This window comes from Oncorhynchus gorbuscha, linkage group LG25, assembly GCF_021184085.1.
Source record: "Oncorhynchus gorbuscha isolate QuinsamMale2020 ecotype Even-year linkage group LG25, OgorEven_v1.0, whole genome shotgun sequence".
Taxonomy (NCBI): Eukaryota; Metazoa; Chordata; class Actinopteri; order Salmoniformes; family Salmonidae; genus Oncorhynchus; species Oncorhynchus gorbuscha.
The window spans coordinates 22095312-22121148 of record NC_060197.1 but is presented as its reverse complement, the minus strand read 5'-3'; the positions used below and the strand labels follow the sequence as shown (position 1 = coordinate 22121148).

The following is a 25837-nucleotide window of genomic DNA, read 5'->3' as shown; positions in this document are numbered from 1 at the left end:
GCTGTTGAGGATCTGAGGACCCATGCCAAATCTTTTTAGTCTCCTGAGGCGGAATAGGCGTTGTCGTGGTGTGTCTTGGTGTGTTTGGACCATGATAGTTTGTTGGTGAAGTGGACACCAAGGAACTTGAAGCTCTCAACCTGCCTCACTACAGCCCCGTCACTGAGAAATGGAAAGTGCTTGGGCCTCTGTTTCCTGTAGTCCACGATCATCTCCTTTGTTTTGATCACGTTGAGGGAGAGGTTGTTATCCTGGTACCGCACTTCCAGGTCTCTGACCTCATCCCTATAGGCTGTCTCATTGTTGTCGGTGGTAGGCTTGATCACCGATGACACCGTTGTGTCATCTGCAAACTTAATGATGGCGCTGGAGTTGTGCTTGGCCACGCTGTCATGGGTGAAAGGGAGTACAGGGGGGGACTAGGCACGCACCACTGAGGGACCCCCATGTTGAGGATCAGTGTGGCAGATGTGTTGTTGCCTACTCTTAGCACCTGGGTGTGGCCCGTCAGGATGTCCAGGATACAGTTGCAGAGGGAGGTGTTTAGTCCCAGGGTCCTTAGCTTAGTGATGAGCTTTGAGGGTACTATAGTGTTGAACGCTGAGCTGTAGGCAATGAATAGCATTCTCACGTAGGTGTTCCTTTTGTTCAGGTGGGAAAGGGCAGTGCTGAGTGCAATAGAGATTACGCCATCTGTGGATCTGTTGGGGCTGTATGCAAATTGGAGTGGGTCTAGGGTTTCTGGGATGATAGTGTTGATGTGAGCCATGATCAGCCTTTCAAACCACTTCATGGCTACAGACATGAGTGCTACGAGTCATTAGCAGCCACTATGGTGGTCTGCTTGAAACATGTAGGTTACAGGCTCGGCCAGGGACAGGTTGAAAATGTCAGTGAAGACACTTGCCAGTTGGTCAACGCATGCTCGGTGGTCACGTCCTGGTAAACTGTCTGTTGACCTGTTTAAAGGTCTTACTCACATCAGCTACGGCGAGGGTGATAACACAGTCGCCTGGAACAGCTGGTGCTCTCAGGCATGCTTCAGTGCAGCTTGCGCCTGGGCTTCCGTAATAGTTTGCAAGCTCTGCCACATCCGACAAGCATCAAAGACAGTGTAGTAGGATGCAATCTTAGTCCTGTATTTATGCCTTGTCTGTTTGATGGTTCGTCTGAGGGCATATCAGGATTTCTTATAAACATCCGGGTTAGAGTCCCACTCCTTGAAAGTGGCAGGTCTACCCTTTAGCTCAGTGCCGATGTTGCATGTAATCCATGGCTTCTGGTTGGGGTATGTACGTACTTTCACTGTGGGGACAACGTCATCGATGCACTTATTGATGAAACTGGTGACTGATGTGGTATACTCCTCAATGCCATGATGCCAATGATGAGTCACTGAACATATTTCTAGCAAAACAGTCCTGTAGCTTAGCATTTGCGTCATCCGACCACTTCCGTATTGACCGAGTCACTGGTAATTCCTACTTTAGTTATTGCTTTTAAGCTGGAATCAGAAGGATATAATTATGGTCAGACTTACCAAAAGCATGGCGAGGGAGAGCTTTGCATTCGTCTCTGTGTGTGGAATAAATGTGGTCTAGAAAATGTTTTCTTCTCTTTTTACACTCTGGTAGAAATTAGGTAAAACTAATTTAAGTTTCCATGCATTAAAGTCTCCGGCCACTAGGAGCACTGCCTCTGGATGAGCATTTTCCTGATTGCTTATGGCTTTATACAACTCGTTGAGTGCGGTTGAGCATCGGTTTGTGGTGGTAAATAGACAGCTACGAAAAATACAGATGAAAACACTCTTGGTAAATAGTGGGGTCTACAGCTTCTGATAAGATGCTCTACCTAAGGTGAGCAAAACCTCGAAACTTCCTTAATATTTGACTTAGTGCACCAGCTGTTATTGACAAAGAGACACAGACCGCCATCCCTTGTCTTACCAGAGGCAGCTGATCGCTCTTGCCAATGCACAGAAAAACCAGCCAACTGTATATTATCTATGTCGTCGTTCAGCCACAACTCAGTGAAACATAAAATATTACAGTTTTTAATGTCCCGTTGGTAGAATCCAGTTTATTCTCCAATGATGCACGTTGGCCAATAGGACGAATGGTAGAGGCGGGTTACCCACTCGCCAACAAATTCTCACAAGGCACCCGGACCTGCGTCCCCTGTATCTGCGTCTTCTCTTCAAGTGAATGACAGTGATTTGGGCCTGGTCGGGTATACGGAGTAAATCCTTTGCGTCCGACTCGTAAAATAAAAAATATATTTGTCCAGTTCGAGGTGAGTTATCTCTGTTCTGATATCCAGAAGCTCTTTTCAGTCATAAGAGACGGTGGCAGAAATATTACGTACAAAATAAGTTACAAATAACGTGAAAAAACCCACACAAAATAGCAGAATTGATTAGGAGCCCGTAAAACATCTCCACGTGCGCCATTACACTCATTTCTCAAATCTAGCCTGTGTGCCGGTCTGTTTATGTTGTAGATATGTGCTAATGGAGTATGGGCCTGAGGGCACACATTTAGTGTGTTGAGAATTCTGTAATGAATGTATTGTAATGTATTTAATATTGTATAACTGTCTTAATTTTGCCTTGGCTGCAGCTAATGGGGATCCATAAGAAATACAAATACAAAATGTTACGATGTCAATTCCTGGTCACCTTCTTACCAAGGCAAATTCTAGGTATGTGTGTGTAAATGTAATTGGCAAATAAAGGGGCTTCTGATTGCATGGCAAAAAATATTTGGCTTGACAATGAGCAATTGATTTGGCAAGAGTACAAACAGATCTGGGATCAGGCTACAATAAATCTGCTTTGTGGTGCAAAAATCAAAAACCAAAATCCATGCCAGTGATTCTTTAATGTATTAGTCTAGCTATTGGGAGTAGAAGAAGCTGTCCTCATCTATCAGACTGCAGTCTCAGTCTTTCAACATCACAAAACACAAAAGAGTGCCTCTTCTCATCCAAGGCTGCTCTTAATGGGAGTTGACACAAGCAGCAAAAAGGTACAGACAAGTATGCCACTGTAAATGGAGGAATTAATTAATCATGATATAGAAATAACAGAATAAGAGTTTTTATATAATGATGGTATTGCAAGGAGCACAGATAACTATAGGTGAGTATTATATGCCAGATAATATATATATATATGTCTTTTGAAAAATATATTTTAAAATAATTTCATCTCAATTAGATGCAGTGGTGTAAAGTACTTAAGTAAAACTAGTTTAAAAGTACAACTTAAGCTGTTTTTTGGGGTATCTGTACTTTACAATTTATATTTTTAACAACTTTTACATCACGACATTCCTTAACAAAATATTGTACTTTCAACTCCATTAATTTTCCTTGACACCCAAAAGTACTCGTTACGTTTTGAATGCTTAGCAGGACAGGAAAATAGTCAAATTCATGCCCTTATCAACCAAACATCCCTGGTCCCTGGTGATCTGGCAGATTCACTAAACACGCATGCTCTGTTTGTAACATTATGTCTAAATGTTGGAGTGTGCCCATGGCTTTCCGTAACTTAAAAAAAACAAGTAAATGGTACCATCTGGTTTGCTTAGCATAAGGAATTTGAAATGAATTATACTTTTACTTTTGATCCTTAAGTACACTGCTCAAAAAATTAAGGGAACACTAAAATATCACATCCTAGATCTGAATGAATGAAATATTCTTATTAAATACTTTTTTCTTTACATAGTTGAATGTGCTGACAACAAAATCACACAAAAACGATCAATGGAAATCAAATTTATCAACCCATGGAGGTCTGGATTTGTAGTCACACTCAAACTTAAAGTGGAAAACCACACTACAGGCTGATCCAACTTTGATGTAATGTCCTTCAAACAAGTCAAAATGAGGCTCAGTAGTGTGTGTGGTCTCCACGTGCCTGTATGACCTCCCTACAAGGCCTGGGCATGCTCCTGATGAGGTGGCGAATGGTCTCCTGGGGGATCTCCTCCCAGACCTGGACTAAAGCATCCGCCAACTCCTGGACAGTCTGTGGTGCAACGTGGCGTTGGTGGATGGAGCGAGACATGATGTCCCAGATGTGCTCAATTGGATTCAGGTCTGGGGAACGGGCGGGCCAGTGCATAGCATCAATGCCTTCCTCTTGCAGGAACTGCTGACACACTCCAGCCACATGAGGTCTAGCATTGTCTTGCATTAGGAGGAACCCAGAACCAACCGCACCAGCATATGCTCTCACAAGGGGTCTGAGGATCTCATCTCGGTACCTAATGGAAGTCAGGCTACCTCTGGTGAGCACATGGAGGGCTGTGCGGCCCCCCAAAGAAATGCCACCCCACACCATGACTGACCCACCGCCAAACCGGTCATGCTGGAGGATGTTGCAGGCAGCAGAACGTTCTCCACTGCGTCTTCAGACTCTGTCACGTCTGTCACATGTGCTCAGTGTGAACCTGCTTTCATCTGTGAAGAGCACAGGGCGCCAGTGGCGAATTTTCCAATCAAATGCCAGAGAACACCAAGACATGAGTAACCACCACGCTGCATTTCGGTCCGACTCTCTTTCGACAAACGAAGAACGCCGTTACAGAATCACCCACCACACACGGACCGAGTGGCGTGGTAACCTGCTTTCATCAGCAGGCAGCCGGAGTAGCGAAGGGAGGACGTTATGGACAGCAGAGGTATGGAGTATACTACGTGGGAAGAAATAGACAGGTGGGCGGTCGACCCAGAGAGAGTGCCGGAGCCCGCCTGGCATTCGCTGGAGCAGTGCAAAGAGGGCTATAGGAGAATGGAGTCGAAGAGAAAGACACGGCGGCGCAGAAGGAAACCCGAAAGTCACCCCCAAAAATGTATTGGGGGAGGGCTCAGGGAGAGAGTGGCAGAGTCAAGAGTCAGATCTGAGCCAACTCTCCCTGTTAATCGTGAGGAGCAGCGATCTAAGGACTTCTGGACTTGGGAGGAGATATTAGATGGAAAAGGACCCTGGGCTCAGCCTGGAGAATATCGCCGTCCCAAGGAAGAACTGGAGGCGGGAAAAAGCGGAGAGGCGCTGGTATGAAGAGGCAGCACGGCGACGCGGATGGAAGCACGAAAAGCAGCCCAAAAAAATGATTGGGGGGGGGGGCTTACAGGGAGTATGGCTATGCCAGGTACGAAACCTGCGCAAACTCCCTGTGCTTACCGGTGGGCTAGAGAGACCGGGCAGACACTGTGTTATGCTATGGAGCGCACAGTGTTTCCAGTGCGGGTGCATGGCCCGGTGTGGTACATACCAGCCCTTCGTATTGGCCGGGCTAGAGTGGGCATCGAGCCAGGTAAGGTTGGGCAGGCTCAGTGCTCAAGAGCTCCAGTGCGCCTGCACGGTCCGGTCTATCCAGAGCCACCTCCACACACCAGTCCTCCGGTAGCAGCTCCCCGCACCAGGCTTCCTGTGCGTGTCCTCGGCCCAGTACCACCAGTGCCAGCACCACGTATCAGGCCTACAGTGCGCCTCGCCTCTCCTGCGCTGTCGGAGTCTCCCGCCTCTCTAGCGCTGTCGGAGCCTTTCTCCTCTCCTGCGCTACTGGAGTCTCCTGTCTGTTCAGCGCTATCAGAGCCTTCCTTCCCTCCTGCATTGTCGGAGTCTCCCGCCTGTTCAGCGCTTCTAGAGCCTTCTCTACAGCGCTGACGGAGCCTCCTGCCTGTTCAGTCAGTCTGCAAAGAGCTGCCAGTCTGCAAGGAGCTGTCAGTCTGCAAGGAGCTGTCAGTCTGCAAGGAGCTGTCAGTCTGCAGGGAGCTGTCAGCCTGCATGGAGCAGCCAGAGCTGTCAGTCTGCAAGGAGCTGTCTGTCTGCATAGAGCAGCTAGATCCGCCAGTCAGCCATGATCTTCTAGATCTGCCAGTCAACCAGATTCTTCTAGATCTGCCAGTCAACCAGTCTCTTCCAGATCTGCCAGTCAACCAGAATCTTCCAGATCTGCTAGTCAACCAGAATCTTCCAGATCCGCCAGCCAGCCAGGATCTACCAGAGCCTACTACCTGCCTGAGCTTCATCTCAGTACTGGGCTTCCTCTCAGTACTGGACTTCCTCTCAGTACTGGGCTATCTCTCAGTTCCGGGCTGCCCCTCAGTCCAGGGCTGACCCTCAGTTCCGGGCTGCCCCTCAGTCCCGGGCTGCCCCTCAGTCCCGAGCTGCCCCTCAGTCCCGAGCTTCGCCTCAGTCCCGAGCTGCCTCAGTCCCGAGCTGCCCCTCAGTCCCGAGCTGCCCCTCAGTCCCGAGCTGCCCCTCAGTCACGAGCTGCTCCTCAGTTCAGTGGGGTTCTGGGTGAGCAATATTAGGCCATGGTCGGCGGCGAGGGTGGATTATCCCAGGACGCGAAGGGGGGGGAACTATGACATTAATGGAGTGGGGTCCACGTCCCGAGCCGGAACCGCCACCATGAACAGACGCCCACCCGGACCCTCCCTATGGTTTTGAGGTGCGTCCGGGAGTCCGCACCTTAGGGGGGGGGGGGGTTCTGTCACGCCTTGGTCATAGTATTTTGTGTTCTCGTTATATATTTTGTTCAGGCCAGGGTGTGACATGGGTTTATTGTGTTGTCTTATTGGGGTTTTTGTAGGCATTGGGATTGGTGTTGATTAGGGGTGTGTCTAGTTTAGGCTTGGCTGCCTGAGGCGGTTCTCAATCAGAGTCAGGTGATTCTTGTTGTCTCTGATTGGGAACCGTAGTTAGGTAGCCTGGGTTTCACTGTGTATTTCGTGGGTGATTGTTCCTGTCTCTGTGTAGTGTTCACCAGATAGGCTGTAATTGGTTTCACATTCAGTTTGTTGTTTTTGTATTTATTAGTTATTTCATGTATCGTTCCGTTTTTCTTCATTAAAGACGTGAGTAACCACCACGCTGCATTTCGGTCCGACTCTCTTTCGACAAACGAAGAACGCCGTTACAGTGAAATAGCACAGTTACAAATAGAAATCAAACTGGATGGACATCAGAAATAGAGGAAGGACTAAAAACAAAAAAGATATAACTATTGTAAAATAGATTGTGCCTGTAAAATGTGTACAATATGTATAAACTGAAGGTAGAAGCCTACGTGTTATTGTTTATTAGTTTACTCCAGTAATAATAAAGGTATATTCTTTAAAAAGTATGTATATATGTATGTGTCATGTTTGTCATTTATTGTCATGTCTTGTCCCTGTGCTCCCCATGCTATTCGTTTCCCTCTGCTGGTCTTGTTTGGTTCTATCCCTCTCTCTCCCCCTCCCTCTCTCACTCTCTCGCTCTCTCTTCTCTCTGTCGTTCCGTTCCTGCTCCCAGCTGTTCCTATTCCCCTAATCATCATTTAGTCTTCCCACACCTGTTCCCGATCCTTTCCCCTGATTAGATTCCCTATTTATTCCTTTGTAATCCGTTCCTGTTCCGTCGGTTCCTTATATTGTATTCACCATGCTGTGATTGCGTTTCGCCCTGTCCTGTCGTGTTTTTTGCCGTGATTGTGTATCACCCTGTTCTGTCGTGTTTTGTGCCTTCATCAGACGCTGCGTGTGAGCAGGTGTCTCAGTCGACTACGGCCTGCGCCTACCCGGGCGACCTGCAGTCTGTGGCCGCTTCTCCAGTTGTTTTCCCCTCTACAAATCTAGAGGATGTCAGTTATTCCGTTTTGAACATTATTAAACTCTGCTTCTGTTAAGTCGCTTTTGGGTCCTCTTTACCAGCATGACAGAAGGAACCGACCAAGGAATGGACCCAGCGACTTCAGACGCTCGTTACACTGCCGTCGAGTTCCAGGAGCCATGCTCGGCAGACACGAGCAGGAATTGTCTGCTGCTCGCCATGCCGTGGAGAACCTGGCCGCTCAGGTTTCCGACCTCTCTGGACAGTTCCAGAGTCTACGTCTCGTGCCACCTGTTACTCCCTGGCCTGCCGAGCCTCCAGAACCCAGGGTTAATAACCCACCTTGCTACTCCGGGCAGCCCACTGAGTGCCGCTCCTTTCTCACGCAGTGTGAGATTGTGTTCTCTCTCCAACCCCACACATACTCTAGAGAGAGAGCTCGGGTTGCTTACGTCATTTCACTCCTTACTGGCCGGGCTCGAGAATGGGGCACAGCTATCTGGGAGGCAAGGGCTGATTGCTCTAACAGATTCCAGAACTTTAAAGAGGAGATGATTCGGGTTTTTGACCGTTCAGTTTTTGGTGGGGAGGTCTAGGGCCCTGGCTTCCTTATGCCAAGGTGAACGGTCCATAACGGATTATTCCATTGAGTTTCGCACTCTTGCTGCCTCTAGTGAGTGGAACGAGCCGGCGCTGCTCGCTCGTTTTCCAGCGGTTAAGGATGAGATTCTTTCCCGGGAGGTTCCTTCAGATGTGGACTCTTTGATTGCTCTCGCCATCCGCATAGAACGACGGGTAGATCTTCGTCACCGGGCTCGTGGAAGAGAGCTCGCATCAACGGTGTTTCCCTGCTCCGCATCGCAACCATCTCCCTCCTCTGGCTTTGAGACTGAGCCCATGCAGCTGGGAGGGATTCGCATCTCGAATAAGGAGAGGGAACAGAGGATCACCAACCGCCTGTGCCTCTATTGCGGAGTTGCTGGACATTTTGTTATTTCATGTCCAGTAAGAGGCCAGAGCCCATCAGTAAGCGGAGGGCTACTGGTGAGCGCTACTACTCAGGTCCCTTCATCTAGATCTTGTACTACTATGTCGGTCCATCTACGCTGGACCGGTTCGGGGGCTACATGCAGTGCTTTGATTGACTCTGGGGCTGAGGGTTGTTTCATGGACGAAGCATGGGCTCGGAAACATAACATTCCTTTCAGACCGTTAGACAGGCCTCGCCCATGTTTGCCTTAGATGGTAGTCATCTTCCCAGTATCAAATTTGAGACACTACCTTTAACTCTCACAGTATCTGGTAACCACAGTGAGACTATGTCTTTTTGATTTTCCGTTCACCGTTTACACCTGTTGTTTTGGGTCACCCCTGGCTTGTATGTCATAATCCTTCTATTAATTGGTCTAGTAATTCTATCCTATCCTGGAACGTTTCTTGTCATGTGAAGTGTTTAATGTCTGCCATCCCTCCCATTTCTTCTGTCCCTACTTCTCAGGAGGAACCTGGCGATTTGACAGGAGTGCCGGAGGAATATCATGATCTGCGCACGGTCTTCAGTCGGTCCCGAGCCAACTCCCTTCCTCCTCACCGGTCGTATGATTGTAGTATTGATCTCCTTCCGGGGACCACTCCTCCTCGAGGTAGACTATACTCTCTGTCGGCTCCCGAACGTAAGGCTCTCGAGGATTATTTGTCTGTGTCTCTTGACGCCGGTACCATAGTGCCTTCTTCCTCTCCGGCCGGGGCGGGGTTCTTTTGTTAAGAAGAAGGACGGTACTCTGCGCCCCTGCGTGGATTATCGAGGGCTGAATGACATAACGGTTAAGAATCGTTATCCGCTTCCCCTTATGTCATCAGCCTTCGAGATTCTGCAGGGAGCCAGGTGCTTTACTAAGTTGGACCTTCGTAACGCTTACCATCTCGTGCGCATCAGAGAGGGGGACGAGTGGAAAACGGCGTTTAATACTCCGTTAGGGCATTTTGAGTACCGGGTTCTGCCGTTCGGTCTCGCCAATGCGCCAGCTGTTTTTCAGGCATTAGTTAATGATGTTCTGAGAGACATGCTGAACATTTTTGTTTTTGTCTATCTTGACGATATCCTGATTTTTTTCTCCGTCACTCGAGATTCATGTTCAGCACGTTCGACGTGTTCTACAGCGCCTTTTAGAGAATTGTCTCTACGTAAAGGCTGAGAAGTGCTCTTTTCATGTCTCCTCCGTTACTTTTCTCGGTTCTGTTATTTCCGCTGAAGGCATTCAGATGGATTCCGCTAAGGTCCAAGCTGTCAGTGATTGGCCCGTTCCAAGGTCACGTGTCGAGTTGCAGCGCTTTTTAGGTTTGTGCTAATTTCTATCGGCGTTTCATTCGTAATTTCGGTCAAGTTGCTGCCCCTCTCACAGCTCTTACTTCTGTCAAGACGTGTTTTAAGTGGTCCGGTTCCGCCCAGGGAGCTTTTGATCTTCTAAAAGAACGTTTTACGTCCGCTCCTATCCTCGTTACTCCTGACGTCACTAGACAATTCATTGTCGAGGTTGACGCTTCAGAGGTAGGCGTGGGAGCCATTCTATCCCAGCGCTTCCAGTCTGACGATAAGGTTCATCCTTGCGCTTATTTTTCTCATCGCCTGTCGCCATCTGAGCGCAACTATGAGGTGGGTAACCGTGAACTGCTCGCCATCCGCTTAGCCCTAGGCGAATGGCGACAGTGGTTGGAGGGGGCGACCGTTCCTTTTGTCGTTTGGACAGACCATAAGAACCTTGAGTACATCCGTTCTGCCAAACGACTTAAAGCTCGTTGGGCGTTGTTTTTCGCTCGTTTCGAGTTTGTGATTTCTTACCGTCCGGGTAGCAAGAACACCAAGCCTGATGCCTTATCCCGTCTGTTTAGTTCTTCTGTGGCTTCTACTGATCCCGAGGGGATTCTTCCTTATGGGCGTGTTGTCGGGTTAACAGTCTGGGAATTGAAAGACAGGTTAAGCAAGCACTCACGCACACTGCGTCGCCGCGCCTTGTCCTAGTAACCTCCTTTTCGTTCCTGTTTCCACTCGTCTGGCTGTTCTTCAGTGGGCTCACTCTGCCAAGTTAGCGGGTCATCCCGGTGTTCGAGGCACTCTTGCGTCTATTCGCCAGCGCTTTTGGTGGCCGACTCAGGAGCGTGACACGCGCCGTTTCGTGGCTGCCTGTTCGGACTGCGCGCAGACTAAGTCGGGTAACTCTCCTCCTGCCGGTCGTCTCAGACCGCTCCCCATTCCTTCTCGACCATGGTCTCACATTGCCTTAGACTTCATTACCGGTCTGCCTTTGTCTGCGGGGAAGACTGTGATTCTGACGGTTGTCGATAGGTTCTCTAAGGCGGCACATTTCATTCCCTCGCTAAACTTCCTTCCGCTAAGGAGACGGCACAAATCATTATTGAGAATGTATTCAGAATTCATGGCCTCCCGTTAGACGCCGTTTCAGACAGAGGTCCGCAATTCACGTCACAGTTTTGGAGGGAGTTCTGTCGTTTGATTGGTGCGTCCGTCAGTCTCTCTTCCGGGTTTCATCCCCAGTCTAACGGTCAAGCAGAGAGGGCCAATCAGACGATTGGTCGCATACTACGCAGCCTTTCTTTCAGAAACCCTGCGTCTTGGGCAGAACAGCTCCCTGGGCAGAATACGCTCACAATTCGCTTCCTTCGTCTGCTACCGGGTTATCTCCGTTTCAGAGTAGTCTGGGTTACCAGCCTCCTCTGTTCTCATCCCAGCTTGCCGAGTCCAGCGTTCCCTCCGCTCAGCGTTTGTCCAACGTTGTGAGCGCACCTGGAGGAGGGTGAGGTCTGCACTTTGCCGTTACAGGGCACAGACGGTGAGAGCCGCCAATAGACGCAGGATTAAGAGTCCAAGGTATTGTTGCGGCCAGAGAGTGTGGCTTTCCACTGCAACCTTCCTCTTACGACAGCTTCTCGTAAGTTGACTCCGCGGTTCATTGGTCCGTTCCGTGTCTCCCAGGTCGTCAATCCTGTCGCTGTGCGACTAACTTCTTCCGCGACATCTTCGTCGCGTCCATCCTGTCTTCCATGTCTCCTGTGTTAAGCCCTTTCTTCGCACCCCGTTCGTCTTCCCTCCCCCTCCCGTCCTTGTCGAGAGCGCACCTATTTACAAGGTACATAAAATTATGGACATGCGTTCTCGGGGACGGGGTCACCAATACCTAGTGGATTGGGAGGGTTACGGTCCTGAGGAGAGGAGTTGGGTTCCGTCTCGGGACGTGCTGGACCGTTCGCTCATCGATGATTTCCTCCGTTGCCGCCAGGATTCCTCCTCGAGTGCGCCAGGAGGCGCTCGGTGAGTGGGGGGTACTGTCATGTTTGTCATTTATTGTCATGTCTTGTCCCTGTGCTCCCCATGCTATTCGTTTCCCTCTGCTGGTCTTGTTTGGTTCTATCCCTCTCTCTCCCCCTCCCTCTCTCACTCTCTCGCTCTCTCTTCTCTCTGTCGTTCCGTTCCTGCTCCCAGCTGTTCCTATTCCCCTAATCATCATTTAGTCTTCCCACACCTGTTCCCGATCCTTTCCCCTGATTAGATTCCCTATTTATTCCTTTGTAATCCGTTCCTGTTCCGTCGGTTCCTTATATTGTATTCACCATGCTGTGATTGCGTTTCGCCCTGTCCTGTCGTGTTTTTGCCGTGATTGTGTATCACCCTGTTCTGTCGTGTTTTGTGCCTTCATCAGACGCTGCGTGTGAGCAGGTGTCTCAGTCGACTACGGCCTGCGCCTAAGCGACCTGCAGTCTGTGGCCGCTTCTCCAGTTGTTTTTACAAATCTAGAGGATGTCAGTTATTCCGTTTTGAACATTATTAAACTCTGCTTCTGTTAAGTCGCTTTTGGGTCCTCTTTTACCAGCATGACAGTATGAATGTTTATGTATGCATGTGTATGTACTGTATGTACAGTATATAGATATATATATATATATTTTCCCAAAAAATATATGGGGGATTGGAAAGGATGCAGACAATTACATTGATGAAAGCAGCAATCTTTCACACAATATTAAGCTGATCCACCCCTAACAAAATGCAGAGCAAGTAAAACTGAGATCTACATTAAGGGCAAAAGCCCAATTGGCTGCCCCAGGCTCATTTGTTATTGTTCTTGTTTTGTTTATTAAACAGTGGAGAGAAGCTCCAGCATCAAGGGGAGAAAAGTAGACGTCATAGTAGACAGACTATCGCACTTGCAATGATGTGCAATGCTGTTCAGCAAGGAAAAAAGAGTAGTAACGTCTTTGGTATAATATCGCAAACAGACTTGGCAGTTTCACCACGAAGGATTCCAACTTAAAAGTAACAATACAACAAGTTGAAAATAGTGACTGGAGGTGCCCGATGGCACCCTATTCCCTATGTAGTGCACTACTTTTGACCAGGGCCCATAGGGAGCCAGTTGGGACGAAATGAAATGCTTGCTACTGTTTGTTATGGCAGCAGAAGAATGCACAGTGATGCCGAAACGTTGGCGGTTTACCCAACAAATTAACGGGAGCTTGTATATAGAGTGTGCGACTCCATTTAATTTTACGCTAATAATACTCAACAGGAATCATTCAACTGAATACACAGAACACACACAGAATAATTTGCCAATTAGCTAGATGTCACGCAACTCAAGTTCAACTCACCGGATCGCATGCAGAGATAGAGGGAGGAGGATGGCGGGCAGAGAGACACATAGCTGGTCCATATGGTTACTGATAGTAGGGCGTACACTACAGTATAGTAAAGGAATAGGACAGGGCTATTGGGGTCTATTGGCACTGGTTGGTGTGTGAAGGTATGCTAGACACTCCCACACACAGCGGTAATTAGGGCCTGTCCCCCTCCTCCTCCCTTCCATCATTAACCCCTTGTCCAGACAAGTCGCCCTCTCCTCTCATGCATCACTAAGTGTGTGTGTGTGTGTGTGTGTGTGTGTGTGTGTGTGTGTGTGTGTGTGTGTGTGTGTGTGTGTGTGTGTGTGTGTGTGTGTGTGTGTGTGTGTGTGTGTGTGTGTGTGTGTGTGTGTGTGTGTGTGTGTGTGTGTGTGTGTGTGTGCCCTTTCATACTCAGACCCAGCCACCCCTAACAAGACAAGCAACTGGGACCGGTTAAAAATGGGGTCACCCTTTCTTATCTCCCCAGCGAAGGAATGGGGGAGTACAGGAGGAACAATACCCCTCTTTCAGTCCAACGAGGTCGTCTGATAACGCACAGCCTGTCTATCCCTCTTCGGTCTCATTCTTTTCTTCTGTCCATCTCGGTGTGTCCATGTCCGCAATGGCACCATATTCCCTATGTAGTGCACTACTTTTGACCAGGGGGCTATGGGGAACCATATGGGTCCTGGTCAAATGTAGTGAATAGGGTGCCATTGGGGATGCAGATTCTGTCTCATTCCTCTGTACTCATGATTGAACATTGACAATCGATGATTAGCCTATTCTAAGAGGGCCTTAGGGTTGGTGGAAAGGCTATGGGTGGTTTTGTCCAGTTATGACTGTCAATTTGGAGTTGGTTGTGGCTAGTGCTCTATTTTCGTAACCAGATGAATGATTCCTTTCCCCCCGGTCTTTGTTGATGACATGAACGTGATCAGCGGTAGAAATGTAGGTAATATCTCCGCAATATTACTTACACTTTTCCACTCCTTCAAGGAATCAGACGGAGGGTTGACAAGGGAATGAGGAAAGGATACAAGGACAGAATGGGTGCAGGGAGCAAGGGGTCAAGGGGGTAATAAAGGGAGCCATTTAACTGATTGGAATCAACTCCAGGTCCAACTAAGTGAGTGACAATCAGTGGTTTCATGTCAGATCAGTGATCATTTCAAGGAGTAGGGCCTTGAACACAAAACTCACAATCTCTATGCTTAAGTCCCAAATGACACCCTATTCCCTATGTACATGGCCCATAGGGTCCTGGTCAAAAGTAGTGCACTTCATAGGGGTGCCATTTAGGACACAGGCTATGTCTAGCACTGTCCCTATACAAGGACCACTACAGTGGTTGACAATCAGGCTTGTTTTAACAACAGTTCAATAGCCAGTATTGAACAGAGAGAATAGCAATAGATTATCTGTCTGTATAATGGGACTAATACAATTAACATCTAGCTCCTGAAGAGCTCAGGCCTGCACTGACAACACCTATTTCTGGTTGATAAATGACTATAAGGCTTCTAAACTAACACACACACACACACACACAATCAGTCAAAGGTTTGGACACTCATACTCATTCAAGGGTTTTTCTTTATTTTTTACTATTTTCTACATTGTAGAATAATAGTGAAGACATCAAAATGATGAAATAGACATATGGAATCATGTAGTAACCCAAAAGAAGCTGGTTGAGAGCTGAAGCTGAAGCTGGTTGAGAGAATGCCAAGATTGTGCAAAGCTGTCATCAAGGAAAAGGGCGGCTACTTTGAAGAATTTTATAACACTTTTTGGGTTACTACTGTACATGATTCCATGGGTTATTTTGTCGTTTTGATATCTTCACTATTATTCTACAATGTAGAAAATAGTCAAAATAAAGAAAAACCCTTGAATGAGTAGTTGTGTCCAAACCTTTGACTGATACTGTACACATAGACACACCGGGACCAAGTTCTAATTTAGGACCAAGAAGACAGACCATTAATCATGAGAACAGACCATTTAACCAGTGAAATAGTTACATGGTTCTAAAAGTTTAAATAGTGAACTTGACATAACTTGTCAAGCAACAACGGTACTAATAAAATAGTCACGAAAGTGCAAGCTCTTCATTTCCAGGCAAGATATAGTGAACTTGGCCTCCCGAGTTGCGCAGTGGTATATGGCACTGCATCGCAGGGCTTGAAGAGTCACTACAGATCCGGGTTCAATCCCAGGCTGTGACACAACCGGCCGTGACCGGGAGTCCCATAGGGTGGCCCCACAATTGGCCCAGCGTCGCCCGGGTTAGGGGAGGGTTTGGCTCATCGCGCTCTAGCGACTCCTTGTGGCGGGCCAGGCACCTGCAGACTTACTTCGGTCATCAGTTGAACGGTGTTTTCTTCCGACACATTGGTGCGGCTGGTTTCCGGGATAAGCGGGCGGGTGTTAAGAAGCGCGGTTTGGCGTGTCTTGATTCAGAAGATGCACGACTCGACCTTCGCCTCTCCCGAGCCCGTCGGGGAGTTGCAGCGATGAGACAAGATTGCAATTGGGTAGCACAAAATTGTGGAGTAAAAGGGGGTAAAATCCATCAAATTAGCTGATGCTAATTGATCATTGGATACGTTTAGTCCTGGCAGTCTCCTACATTTGTACTTATGTTAAGCCCATATTCTTCCCATAATCACCTGGCACTACCTTGTCAAGTCTGCACCTTTATGTTGTTCCTAATGTTCCCCTCTTGTCTTCCTTCCAGACCACCACCTCCGTCCTAATCCAACACATCCAATCCTTTCTCCAAGGCCTTTACAAACCCTAACGCCTGATCTCCATCCAAACCCTCTCTCCATGTGCCTTTTGGTGCGTTCCTGTGTTCAACTGTGTGTGTTATAAATACTCCTAAACCTGGATTCCTCATCTCCATCATTGCATTCTGACCAATGCGGTACAGTCAGCAACACACAGATGTGGAGAGAGGGAAATGAAACCGAGAGAGATTGAAAGAGAGAAGAGAGAACAAGAATGAGAGCGAGGGGAAGAGAGGGAAGGAAAAGGGAGGGAAATGCAACCTGATGATGCATTGGCAGTAAGCGTTCTTTCATTCATTCATTCAGTTATTCATTCATCTGTTCATTCAGTTAAGGAAGAAGGGAAGGCTTAACCCACAGAGATAAATCTGCATCCCAAATGGCACCCTATTCCCTATATAGCACCCTATGGTCTGGTCAAAAGTAGTGCACTGTATAGGGAATACGGTGCCATTTGGGATGCAACCATAATCTAAGCAGCCAATCTAAACCAGGGTAACTGATCACACAGAAGGGCAGTCATGGGTTAGCATGAGGCAGAGTGAGAGGCAGAGAGAGAGAGAGAAGAGATGTGAGAGAGTGTGTGAAACAGAGAGAGAAGGTGAGGGAAAGAGAGAGCGAGAGTGAGGGAGAGAGGAACGCATAACCGGCATATTTGGTATAAACAGAGCAGCATATTTGGTATAAACAGAGAGGAGAACGGAATGGATTACTATAAAGATGGCAGCAAGGTCCCCTCACATCGACCTCCTCTCTCACACACACACCATCACATAAAAACACGGCAGCGGCATCTTTCATCACATAAACAGAGATTGTCACCCCTTGTCCTTCTCAATCCCCAACCTACATCCTCCACCCCACATACACAGACACTCCCGACACACACAGACTCCCAACACACGCACACACTCCCAACACACACACACACCCCCACCCACCCAGGGTTAGTTACTGTACCTTGCAGCAGGCTCTGCAGGTTAAGCTGAGCCTCCTGATGGAGCTCCTGAACACAGTCCGGCCTGCTCCACGAGCCAAACACATTCACGCTCTGTTGCCATGGAGACCGGAAGTGGGCCGATGTCGCCGTCGACGACGAAGCCGCACTACGCTTCGACTCTGCGTCCAAGTTGGTGTTGGCTGGAGAGAGGGATGGAGAGAAGAGAGTGGTAGAGAGAGAGGAGGGAAGGAGGAGGGATAGTAGATGGATAAAGAGGGTGGAGAAAGGAGTGGGAGAGGGAGGGTGGAGAGATGCAGGGGGAGATGGAGGGAGGAGAGGGGAGACAGTGGCAGTGAGAGAGAGAGGAGAGCGGTAGAGCAAGAGAACATAGAGAGAGAGAGGAGGGAGGTGGAAATACAGACAGAGATGGAGAGAGCGAGAGAAGAGAAGGCAGAGGGAAGGAGAGATACAGAGATTGGGATGCAAATACAGAGGGAGTGATGCAGAGCGACGGAGGGGGGAGGAGGGACATAGAGAGAGGGGGTGATAGATCATACGTAAATTACAAATTTATGACATTTGCATAACTAATACCCAGAGACTTGTGTTACATAATAGCTGGGTGTGAACGGAGGGATTGTTACTAGAGAAAGGAAAGGAAGGTGTGTGTGTGTGTGTGTGTTGCAACAAGATATCACAGTCTGACTTCATCTCCGTATGTCCAGGGACAAAGGTCTATTTTTAACGAGTAAACTGACTTGATCGCCTCACTTTCTGTGACAAATGTGTTAAATGTAGGCACACAGAAATTACTCTAGGGTTAAATTTAGGCATGTATTTAGACTGGTGTGAAGTTAAAGGGATACTTTGAGATCTTGGCAATGAAGCCCTTTAACTCATGGATGCCATTTTTATGTCTTTGCATCTGGTATGAAGGAAGTTAGAGGTCGTTTCATGAGCCAATGCTTAACTAGCGTTAGCGCAATGACTGGGAATCGAAGGTATCTGCTAGCAAGCTTGCAGTTACCTTAGACTTCCAGTCATTGCGCTACCTCTAGTTAGTAATTGTGCTAACTCTAGTTAGCAACCTCCTTCAAACTGCACGAAGAGACATAAAAATGGTATCTATGAGTTCATTTGACTCTGGGGAGGGAGATAAAGGGCTTAATTGGCAAAATCCTGAAGTATCCCTTTAAGGGTTAAGGTTTGGATAGGGTTAAAACTTTAGGCATTGATTCCAACTGGGCTTGATATATCACTGTGGTTTGATGGCGGAGTGGACTCAGCTGCAAGTGCCAGCTCTGACTGTGGGTTCAATCCCAGTGAGGGGCACTCATTTTTTAGGTTGTTCTTGCCCCTAGTAACTGGTTTTGACAGTGTCTTCCAACATCATTGGGACCTGCACAAACGTCAAATTTCACCTTGGAACTACAGTTATCCCACTGGTGTATGTGTGTGCGTTGTCAGGAAGAGTAGGGGAGGGAGGGAGCAGGCTCCCACACAGCTGAATAATAAAACAGTAAGATAATCATCATAACAAAAATATCACTGAAATCAGCATAATCAGCATAAACAGAACAACAATTCATAAATCCATAACAAATCATAACAACCAATCAGAGAGAGGGAGAAGGAATCAGAAGCTGTGTGATCTGCAAAGAAACAGAGAGGCGCAAAGAGAGAGGGAGAAGAGAGACGAGGGAAAGACAGGATGAGAGAGAGGGAGAGAAAGAGAGAGGGGAAGAGGGAGAGAGAGACAGAAAGATATATTGAGAAAGAGAGAGAATGAGAAGGAGATAGAAAGACAGAGAGAGAAGAGAGGGAGAGAGGGAGTGGTACAGAGAGAGAGAGAAAAAAGAAAGACACACAGAGGGGACAGAACGGTAGCTCCAGTACAGGGAAAACCTTTTATCTCCCATAAGGTTATCAGAGTCTACTTAATTACAAGTTCAGCAGCAGTTCCTCTACACTGGAATTAATGTGCTCTTCCTCCTCTCCTCTCCTCCCCCCATCTTCTCTCCTCCTTTCCTCTCCTTTCTCTTATGTAACCACAGCGTTTTAGAGGAGGAGAGGAAAGATGGAGAGACAACCGAAAATAAGAAAAACATACAGTTGTCTATGCATCGCTGGTCACTGAAAGGTGTGTGTGTGTGTGTTTGTGTGAAAGAGAGAGTTAGAGAGAAAAAGGGAAAGTTAGAGGTCAGCCTCCTCTAATACAGAGGTCAGGGTCCTTACAGACCTCCACATTACTTAAGGGAAGATATGAGTGGCCATCAGCCATCTTAACTATTGGCAAAAGGTACTCGCCAGCCCCTGTGCCCTGAGCAGTAGAATTAAGTAGTAGAAGTTACCTTAAAACACTGATCTAAGATCAGTTTAAGAGTTATATCCCTGATGGTTTCTTCTTTGAATCCACATTAAAGATCGAATTCATGTTTTTATTTTGTTGATGAAATGGATGTGAGGAGTGTCTGGTAATGATTGGACAAAACATGAAGAACACCTCCTCTTTCCATGACATAAGACTGACCAACAACGTTCCCTATAAGATGTGCACGTGCGCGTGCGTGCAGCTCCATGGGACTGCCGCACAGTAGAAATATCAGCCTGCGCAGAGAAGCACTAGATTGAACTTCACTCAACTTTCTAGAGTTTCCCCCATTAGTTAACACTATCAACGTTTCCCTTTACTGTGGGATTTGGGATCGAATGAACAATTAGCCACTTTCAATGCAACGTACCGAAACAAAATAAACTATGCATGACTTAGTATGCAAAACTAAGTATGCAAAGGATTTTGTTGTAGGCAGAACACATCGGAGTATGATTCTATTGCATTGACAGGCATCTGACTCAGCCCGTACTCTACACAGGTGGGGGGCAGACCGGTAGTCCTATATGCAAATAGACCATTGCCATATATGGATCTGTGCTATTCACTTTGAACTGGACTGTGTTTACAGCATGCGCAGTCCTGAGTAGATGCGCTTGTTTTGAGATCAAAGCGAGAGCTACATGTAGCGACGTGTGCACATTTGTACATTCGTTCATATCCTTTGCTGGTTGGTGTAATATTAGCCCAGTTATAGATCATTTGTAGTCAGCAGTGGGGGAGTGATTGCTTTCTACAAGAGGACAAAACGTGTGCATTTCTAGACATCTTTGAAAAGCTAGTCAGTTACAGAGCTTTTTTTGTCTTGAAAGGGCAGTGTTGTATTTTGAGACAGGCTTGAATAAGCTAAGTAGCCAATAGGCAGGGGGTAGCATAGTTTGTCTGATGCGCCGTAATAATGCTATGGGAATAATGATGCATTCTCTTTTGTAAAGTGGTTTCTTGCATCAAACACCACAACAACATTTTCAGTCACCTCCTTGTCTGAAAGACAAGTTGATAAACAGGTTAATATTAAGCCTTGCATGTACATTGAACACCACATATTGGCTGCTACTGTAGGCTGAACGATAGAACAGCTATTTCCATGTTAAAATGTTATGGGGTGCATTTTCTCCATTGTTTTTGATGGTAGGTCACTCTGGTAGGCCTACATTATGATCAAATAGCCACAGTTGCCTACTTGACCACTGCTAAAACTAACTTAAAGTGGCTACAGCCTCAGTGTTCACAGTAAGCACGTGCTGGAAGTTGCACAGAATTCTCACAACGTTTGAGCTCAACAGACCTGAAATTAGCTCAGTGCCGGAAAAAAATAGAGGGAACATTGCTGATCAGGTGAGGTGAAAGCTACAGTATGATCCCTTATTGGTGTGACTTGTTAAATCTATTTCAATCAGTGTGGATGAAGTGGAGGAGACAGCTTAAAGAAGGATGTTTAAGCCTTGAGACAATTGTGACATGGATTGTGCATGTGTGCCATTTAGAGGGTGCCTGGGCAGGACAAAATATTTAAGTCCCTTTGAACGGGTATGGTAATAGGTGCCAGGCGCACTGGCTTGAGGGTATCAAGCACTTCAACACCGCTGGGTTTTTCACGATCAAAAGTTTCCCGTGTGTATCAACAATGGTCCGCCACCTAAAGGACATCCAGCCAACTTGACACAACTGTGGGAAGCATTGGAGTCAACATGGGCCAGCTTCCCTGTGGAATGTTTTCGACACCTTGTAGAGTCCATGTCCCAACGAATTGAGGCTGTGTTCTGAGGACTAGGTACACGAAGATGACTATGCCTTTAAACAGCTTGGAATATTCCAGAAAATGATGTCATGGCTTTAGAAGCTTCTGCTAGGCTAATTGACATAATTTGAGTCAATTGTGTCACATCTGCTCCTGCCACACCCCCTAGTGGACATCCGGTGTCGCCTTGACCTGCAGCCATTCTGCTGGAGTCAGAGCAGATCCCCACCAGCTGCAACCTGTTCCATAATCAAGACCTCTACAAGTGCTCAGTCCTGCCACTTCCACTCTGCCAGATCGTAATCTCCATTCAGTCAGTCATGCTTCTAGAAATGTTTTATTATTTAAGATTCTGTATCCTGCTGTGCCTGTTTCCCTGCCTGACGCTGTTTATCCTCTCACTGCTGTTTAGCCGCTCCGCCTCTGGTTCCTGCTCCACATCTCACCACCCTGCTACCCTGTTCTGGATTCAGCTCACCATCACTCCCTTGGATTCCCCTCTGGACCTGTTTACCTTGTCCCAACCCAGCTCACTCCAACCTCAGCCTCCACATCTGGTTTCCTACAATGCAACGAAGCTTCCCCGGATCTGCACTCTATCTCTCCCTGTGTTGCAATAAATATCTTGGTTCATTCTTCCCTGTTTCCTGGTCTGAATCTGCTCTTAGGTTCCCCTGTGCTGCTCCGCCTAACACAATTGGAGGTGTACCTGTGGATGTATTTCAAGGCCTACCTTCAAACTCAGTGCCTCTTTGCTTGACATCATGGGAAAATCTAAAGAAATCAGCCAAGACCTCAGAAAAAAATGGTAGACCGCCACAAGTCTGGTTCATCCTTGGGATCAATTTCCAAACGCCTGAAGGTACCATGTTCATCTGTACAAACAATAGTATGCAAGTATAAACACCATGGGACCACGCAGCCATCATACCGCTCAGGAAGAAGACGCGTTCCGTCTCCTAGAGATGCAAAGGACCTTGTGAAGATGCTGGAGGAAACAGGTACAAAAGTATCTATATCCACAGTAAAACGAGTCCTATATCGACATAACCTGAAAGCCTGCTCAACAAGGAAGAAGCCACTGCTCCAAAACCGCCATACAAAAGCCAGACTATGGTTTGCAACTGCACATGGGGAGAAAGATCGTACTTTTTGGAGAAATGTCCTCTGGTCTGATGAAACAAAAATAGAACTGTTTGGCCATAATGACCATCGTTATGTTTGGAGGAAAAAGGGGACGGCATCATCCCAACCGTGAAGCACGGGGGTGGCAGCATCACGTTGTGGGGGTGCTTTGCTGCAGGAGGGACTGGTGCACTTCACAAAATAGATGGCATCACGATGAAGGGAAATGATGTGGATATATTGAAGCAACATCTCAAGACATCAGTCAGGATGTTAAAGCTTGGTCGCAAATGGGTCTTCCAAATGAACAATGACCCCAAGCATACTTCCAAAGTTGTGACAAAATGGCTTAAGAACAACAAAGTCAAGGTATTGGAGTGGCCATCACAAGGCCCTGACCTCAATCCTATAGAACATTTGTGGGCAGAACTGTAAAAGCGTGTGTGAGCAAGGAGGCCTACAAACCTGACTCAGTTACACCAACTCTGTCAGGAGGAATGGGCCAAAATTCACCCAACTTATTGTGGGAAGCTTGTGGAAAGGCTAACTGAAACGTTTGACCCAAGTAAAAAAATGTAAAGGCAATGCTACCAAATACTAATTAAATACTAATTAAATTCTGATCCACTGGGAATGTGATGAAAGAAATAAAAGCTGAAATAAACCATTCTCTCAACTATTATTCGGACATTTCACATTCTTAAAGTAAAGTAGTGGTCCTAACTGACCTAAGACAGGGAATGTTTACTAGGATTAAATGTCAGGAATTGTGAGAAACTGAGTTTAAATGTATTTGGCAAAGGTGTATGTAAACTTCTGACTTCAACTGTATATGTAAGATGCCGATATTTTTTTGTTTGATTATTTGCGTTGTGTGTAACATATTTTTACTTATTTTGTACATAATGTTGCCGCTACTGTCCCTTATGACCTAAAATAACTTTGAGACATCAGGACTGCGATTATTCACCACGGACTAGCAGAATCTTATTTTTCCTTTCACGACTCTGACGAGCCCTACGCGAAGGATATACTGGTGGTGATGCTAACTGACCTAAGACAGGGAATTTGTACTAGGATTAAATGTCAGGATTTGTGAAAAACTGAGTGTAAATGTATTTGGCTAAGGTATTTTGCTAATCAGCAGTAATACAATCAGGGCACGGAAGAGGACAGTGTTGATTAAAAACATTTGAATGTGCTTTCGATGGCAACAAGATCATATTGTACAGCAATTTCACCAGGTAACATGAATATAAAGCCGGTGAGTGGTGGTTAGAATAGGATGGGAGGCCAAGAGTCCGCGTAACATTCGGGAGTCCCGAGTGTGGAACAAACAAAAACTGTCCCACAGTTGGGTAAACAAGCAAGTTCATAGTCAACAAAGCATGCAGGAGCCATGAGGCAAATAGCATAAAGCACAAGCAAAAAATATCACAACTTGGGGCTAGCCATTGTAAGTTCAGAGTCACTCGCCTCAACAGTGTGCTGGAGGCGAGCGAAAGATCGGGAGAGAGGGAGGTAGTGTGGCCGGGGTACCTATACCAGACATGGGTCGACAGGCCAGAGCAGAATGAACAGATCGCCAGGTGGAATCCAAGCAACAGTGCAGCAGGCAACAGGAGTAGGTGTCACACCCACTTGGGAGAAACTTATGGGGATCCCAATACAGAGTGTGTGTTACTGCAGTACCGAGAAGCCATTTTGTGCCAGAAAGCTTCGAGTGCAGTGAGTAAGGCTCTCTCTCCCTCCCTCTCTCTGACTGTGTCTCAAGGGACACACACACAGACATAACACACACTGTGAAGACTGAATCGAAGCATGTGTTTCTCTACAGCCTGAGAGGCCAGGCAGTCCTGCTAAAGAGACTCTCTCTCTCTCTCTCTCTCTCTCTCTCTCTCTCTCTTGTGTGTGAATACGTGTGTGTGTGTGTGTGTGTGTGTGTGTGTGTGTGTGTGTGTGTGTGTGTGTGTGTGTGTGTGTGTGTGTGTGTGTGTGTGTGTGTGTGTGTGTGTGTGTGTGTGTGTGTGTGTGTGTGTGTGTGTGTGTGTGTGTGTGTGTGTGTGTGTGTGTGTGTGTGTGTGTGTGTGTGTGTGTGTGTGTGTGTGTGTGTGTGTGTGTGTGTGTGTGTGTGTGTGTGTGTGTGTGTGTGTGTGTGTGTGTGTGTGTGTGAAATGGAACTGTCAGGCGTGTAAATCTATGTTTCGCTTACAGGGACACACACACACAAGTGCTCTGCTCATTAGCAAGGCAATGGAATGCCACTTCGATTGGGACGCCTGGACAGATGGGACATGGTAACTGTTGTTAATGTAGATGTTGTATTTCTAGATATTGCATTTCTAAGAGGTGTTGTGCGGGATGAGAAGGATGCTGTTCCCACTGTGACTAATTCTACCCAAACCAAAAACCTGTGGATAGATGGCAGCATTCGCGCAAAACTGAAAGCGTGAACCACCACATTTAACCCCGGCAAGGTGACTGGGAACATGGTTGAATACAAAACAGTGCAGTTATGCAATCAAGCAGGAAAAACGCCACTACAGAGTCAAAGTGGAGTCAGTGGCTCAGACACAAAGTGGATCAGACACAAAGTGGATCAGACACGAGACGTATGTGGCAGGACTCCAGACAATCACAGATAACAAAGGGACAAGCAGTCACATCGCAGACACTGACATCTTACTCCTGGACAAGCTAAACACAACACAGTGCCACCAACACGGGCTGCTTCCGAGGACTGTGGGCTCTCCTTCTCGGTGGCGGACTTGAGTAAGACATTTCAACTTTTTAACTTGCGCAAGGCTGCCGACCCAGATGGCATTCCTAGCCACGTCGTCAGAGCATGCGCAGACCAACTGGCTGGAGTGTTTACGGGCATATTCAATGTCTCTCTATCCCAGTCTGCTGTCCCCACTTGCTTCAAGATGTCCACCGTTGTTCCTGTACCTAAGAAAGCAAAGGTAACTGAACTAAAACAGTGTCGCCCTGTAACACTAAATTCTGTCATCATGATGTACTTTGCGAGTTAGTTAAGGATAGTTAAGGATCATATCACCTCCACCCTACCTGACACCCTAGACCCACTTCAATTTGCATACCGCACCAATAGATCCTCAGACGATGCAATCGCCATCGCACTGCACACTGCCCTATCCCATCTGGACAAGAGAAATACCTATGTAAGAATGCTGTTCATTGACTACAACCCAGCATTCAACACCATATTGCCCTTCAAGCTCATCATTAAGCTCGGGGCCCTGGGTCTGAACACCACTCTGTGCAACTGGGTCCTGGACTTCCTGACGGAACGCGCCCCCAGGTGGTAAAAGTTGGAAGCAATACCTCCACTATGCTGATCCTCAACAAAGGTGCCCCACAAGGGTACGTGCTCAGCCATTTTTGTACTCCCTGTTCACCCACGACTGCATGGCCAACTCAATCATCAAGTTTACAGACGACAACAGTAGGAGGCCTGATTACCAATAGGAAGGAGCTGATCGTGGACTTCAGGAGACAGCAGGGGGACCACGCCCCCATCCACATCAACAGG

The 25837-nt window shown here is 47.2% G+C and overlaps 1 protein-coding gene across 4 annotated transcripts in view; it reads right to left on the bottom strand.

Annotated features, from left to right (window-relative positions):
* Positions 1 to 25837, bottom strand: part of LOC124013798 (NHS-like protein 2) — a 180496-nt gene that overhangs the window by 22445 nt on the left and 132214 nt on the right. For all 4 annotated transcript variants that reach the window (XM_046328327.1, XM_046328328.1, XM_046328329.1 and 1 more), the window contains exon 2: positions 17047 to 17226. In XM_046328327.1, coding sequence (XP_046184283.1) covers positions 17047 to 17226 — 180 coding nt within the window. The remainder of the gene's footprint in view (positions 1 to 17046; positions 17227 to 25837) is intronic.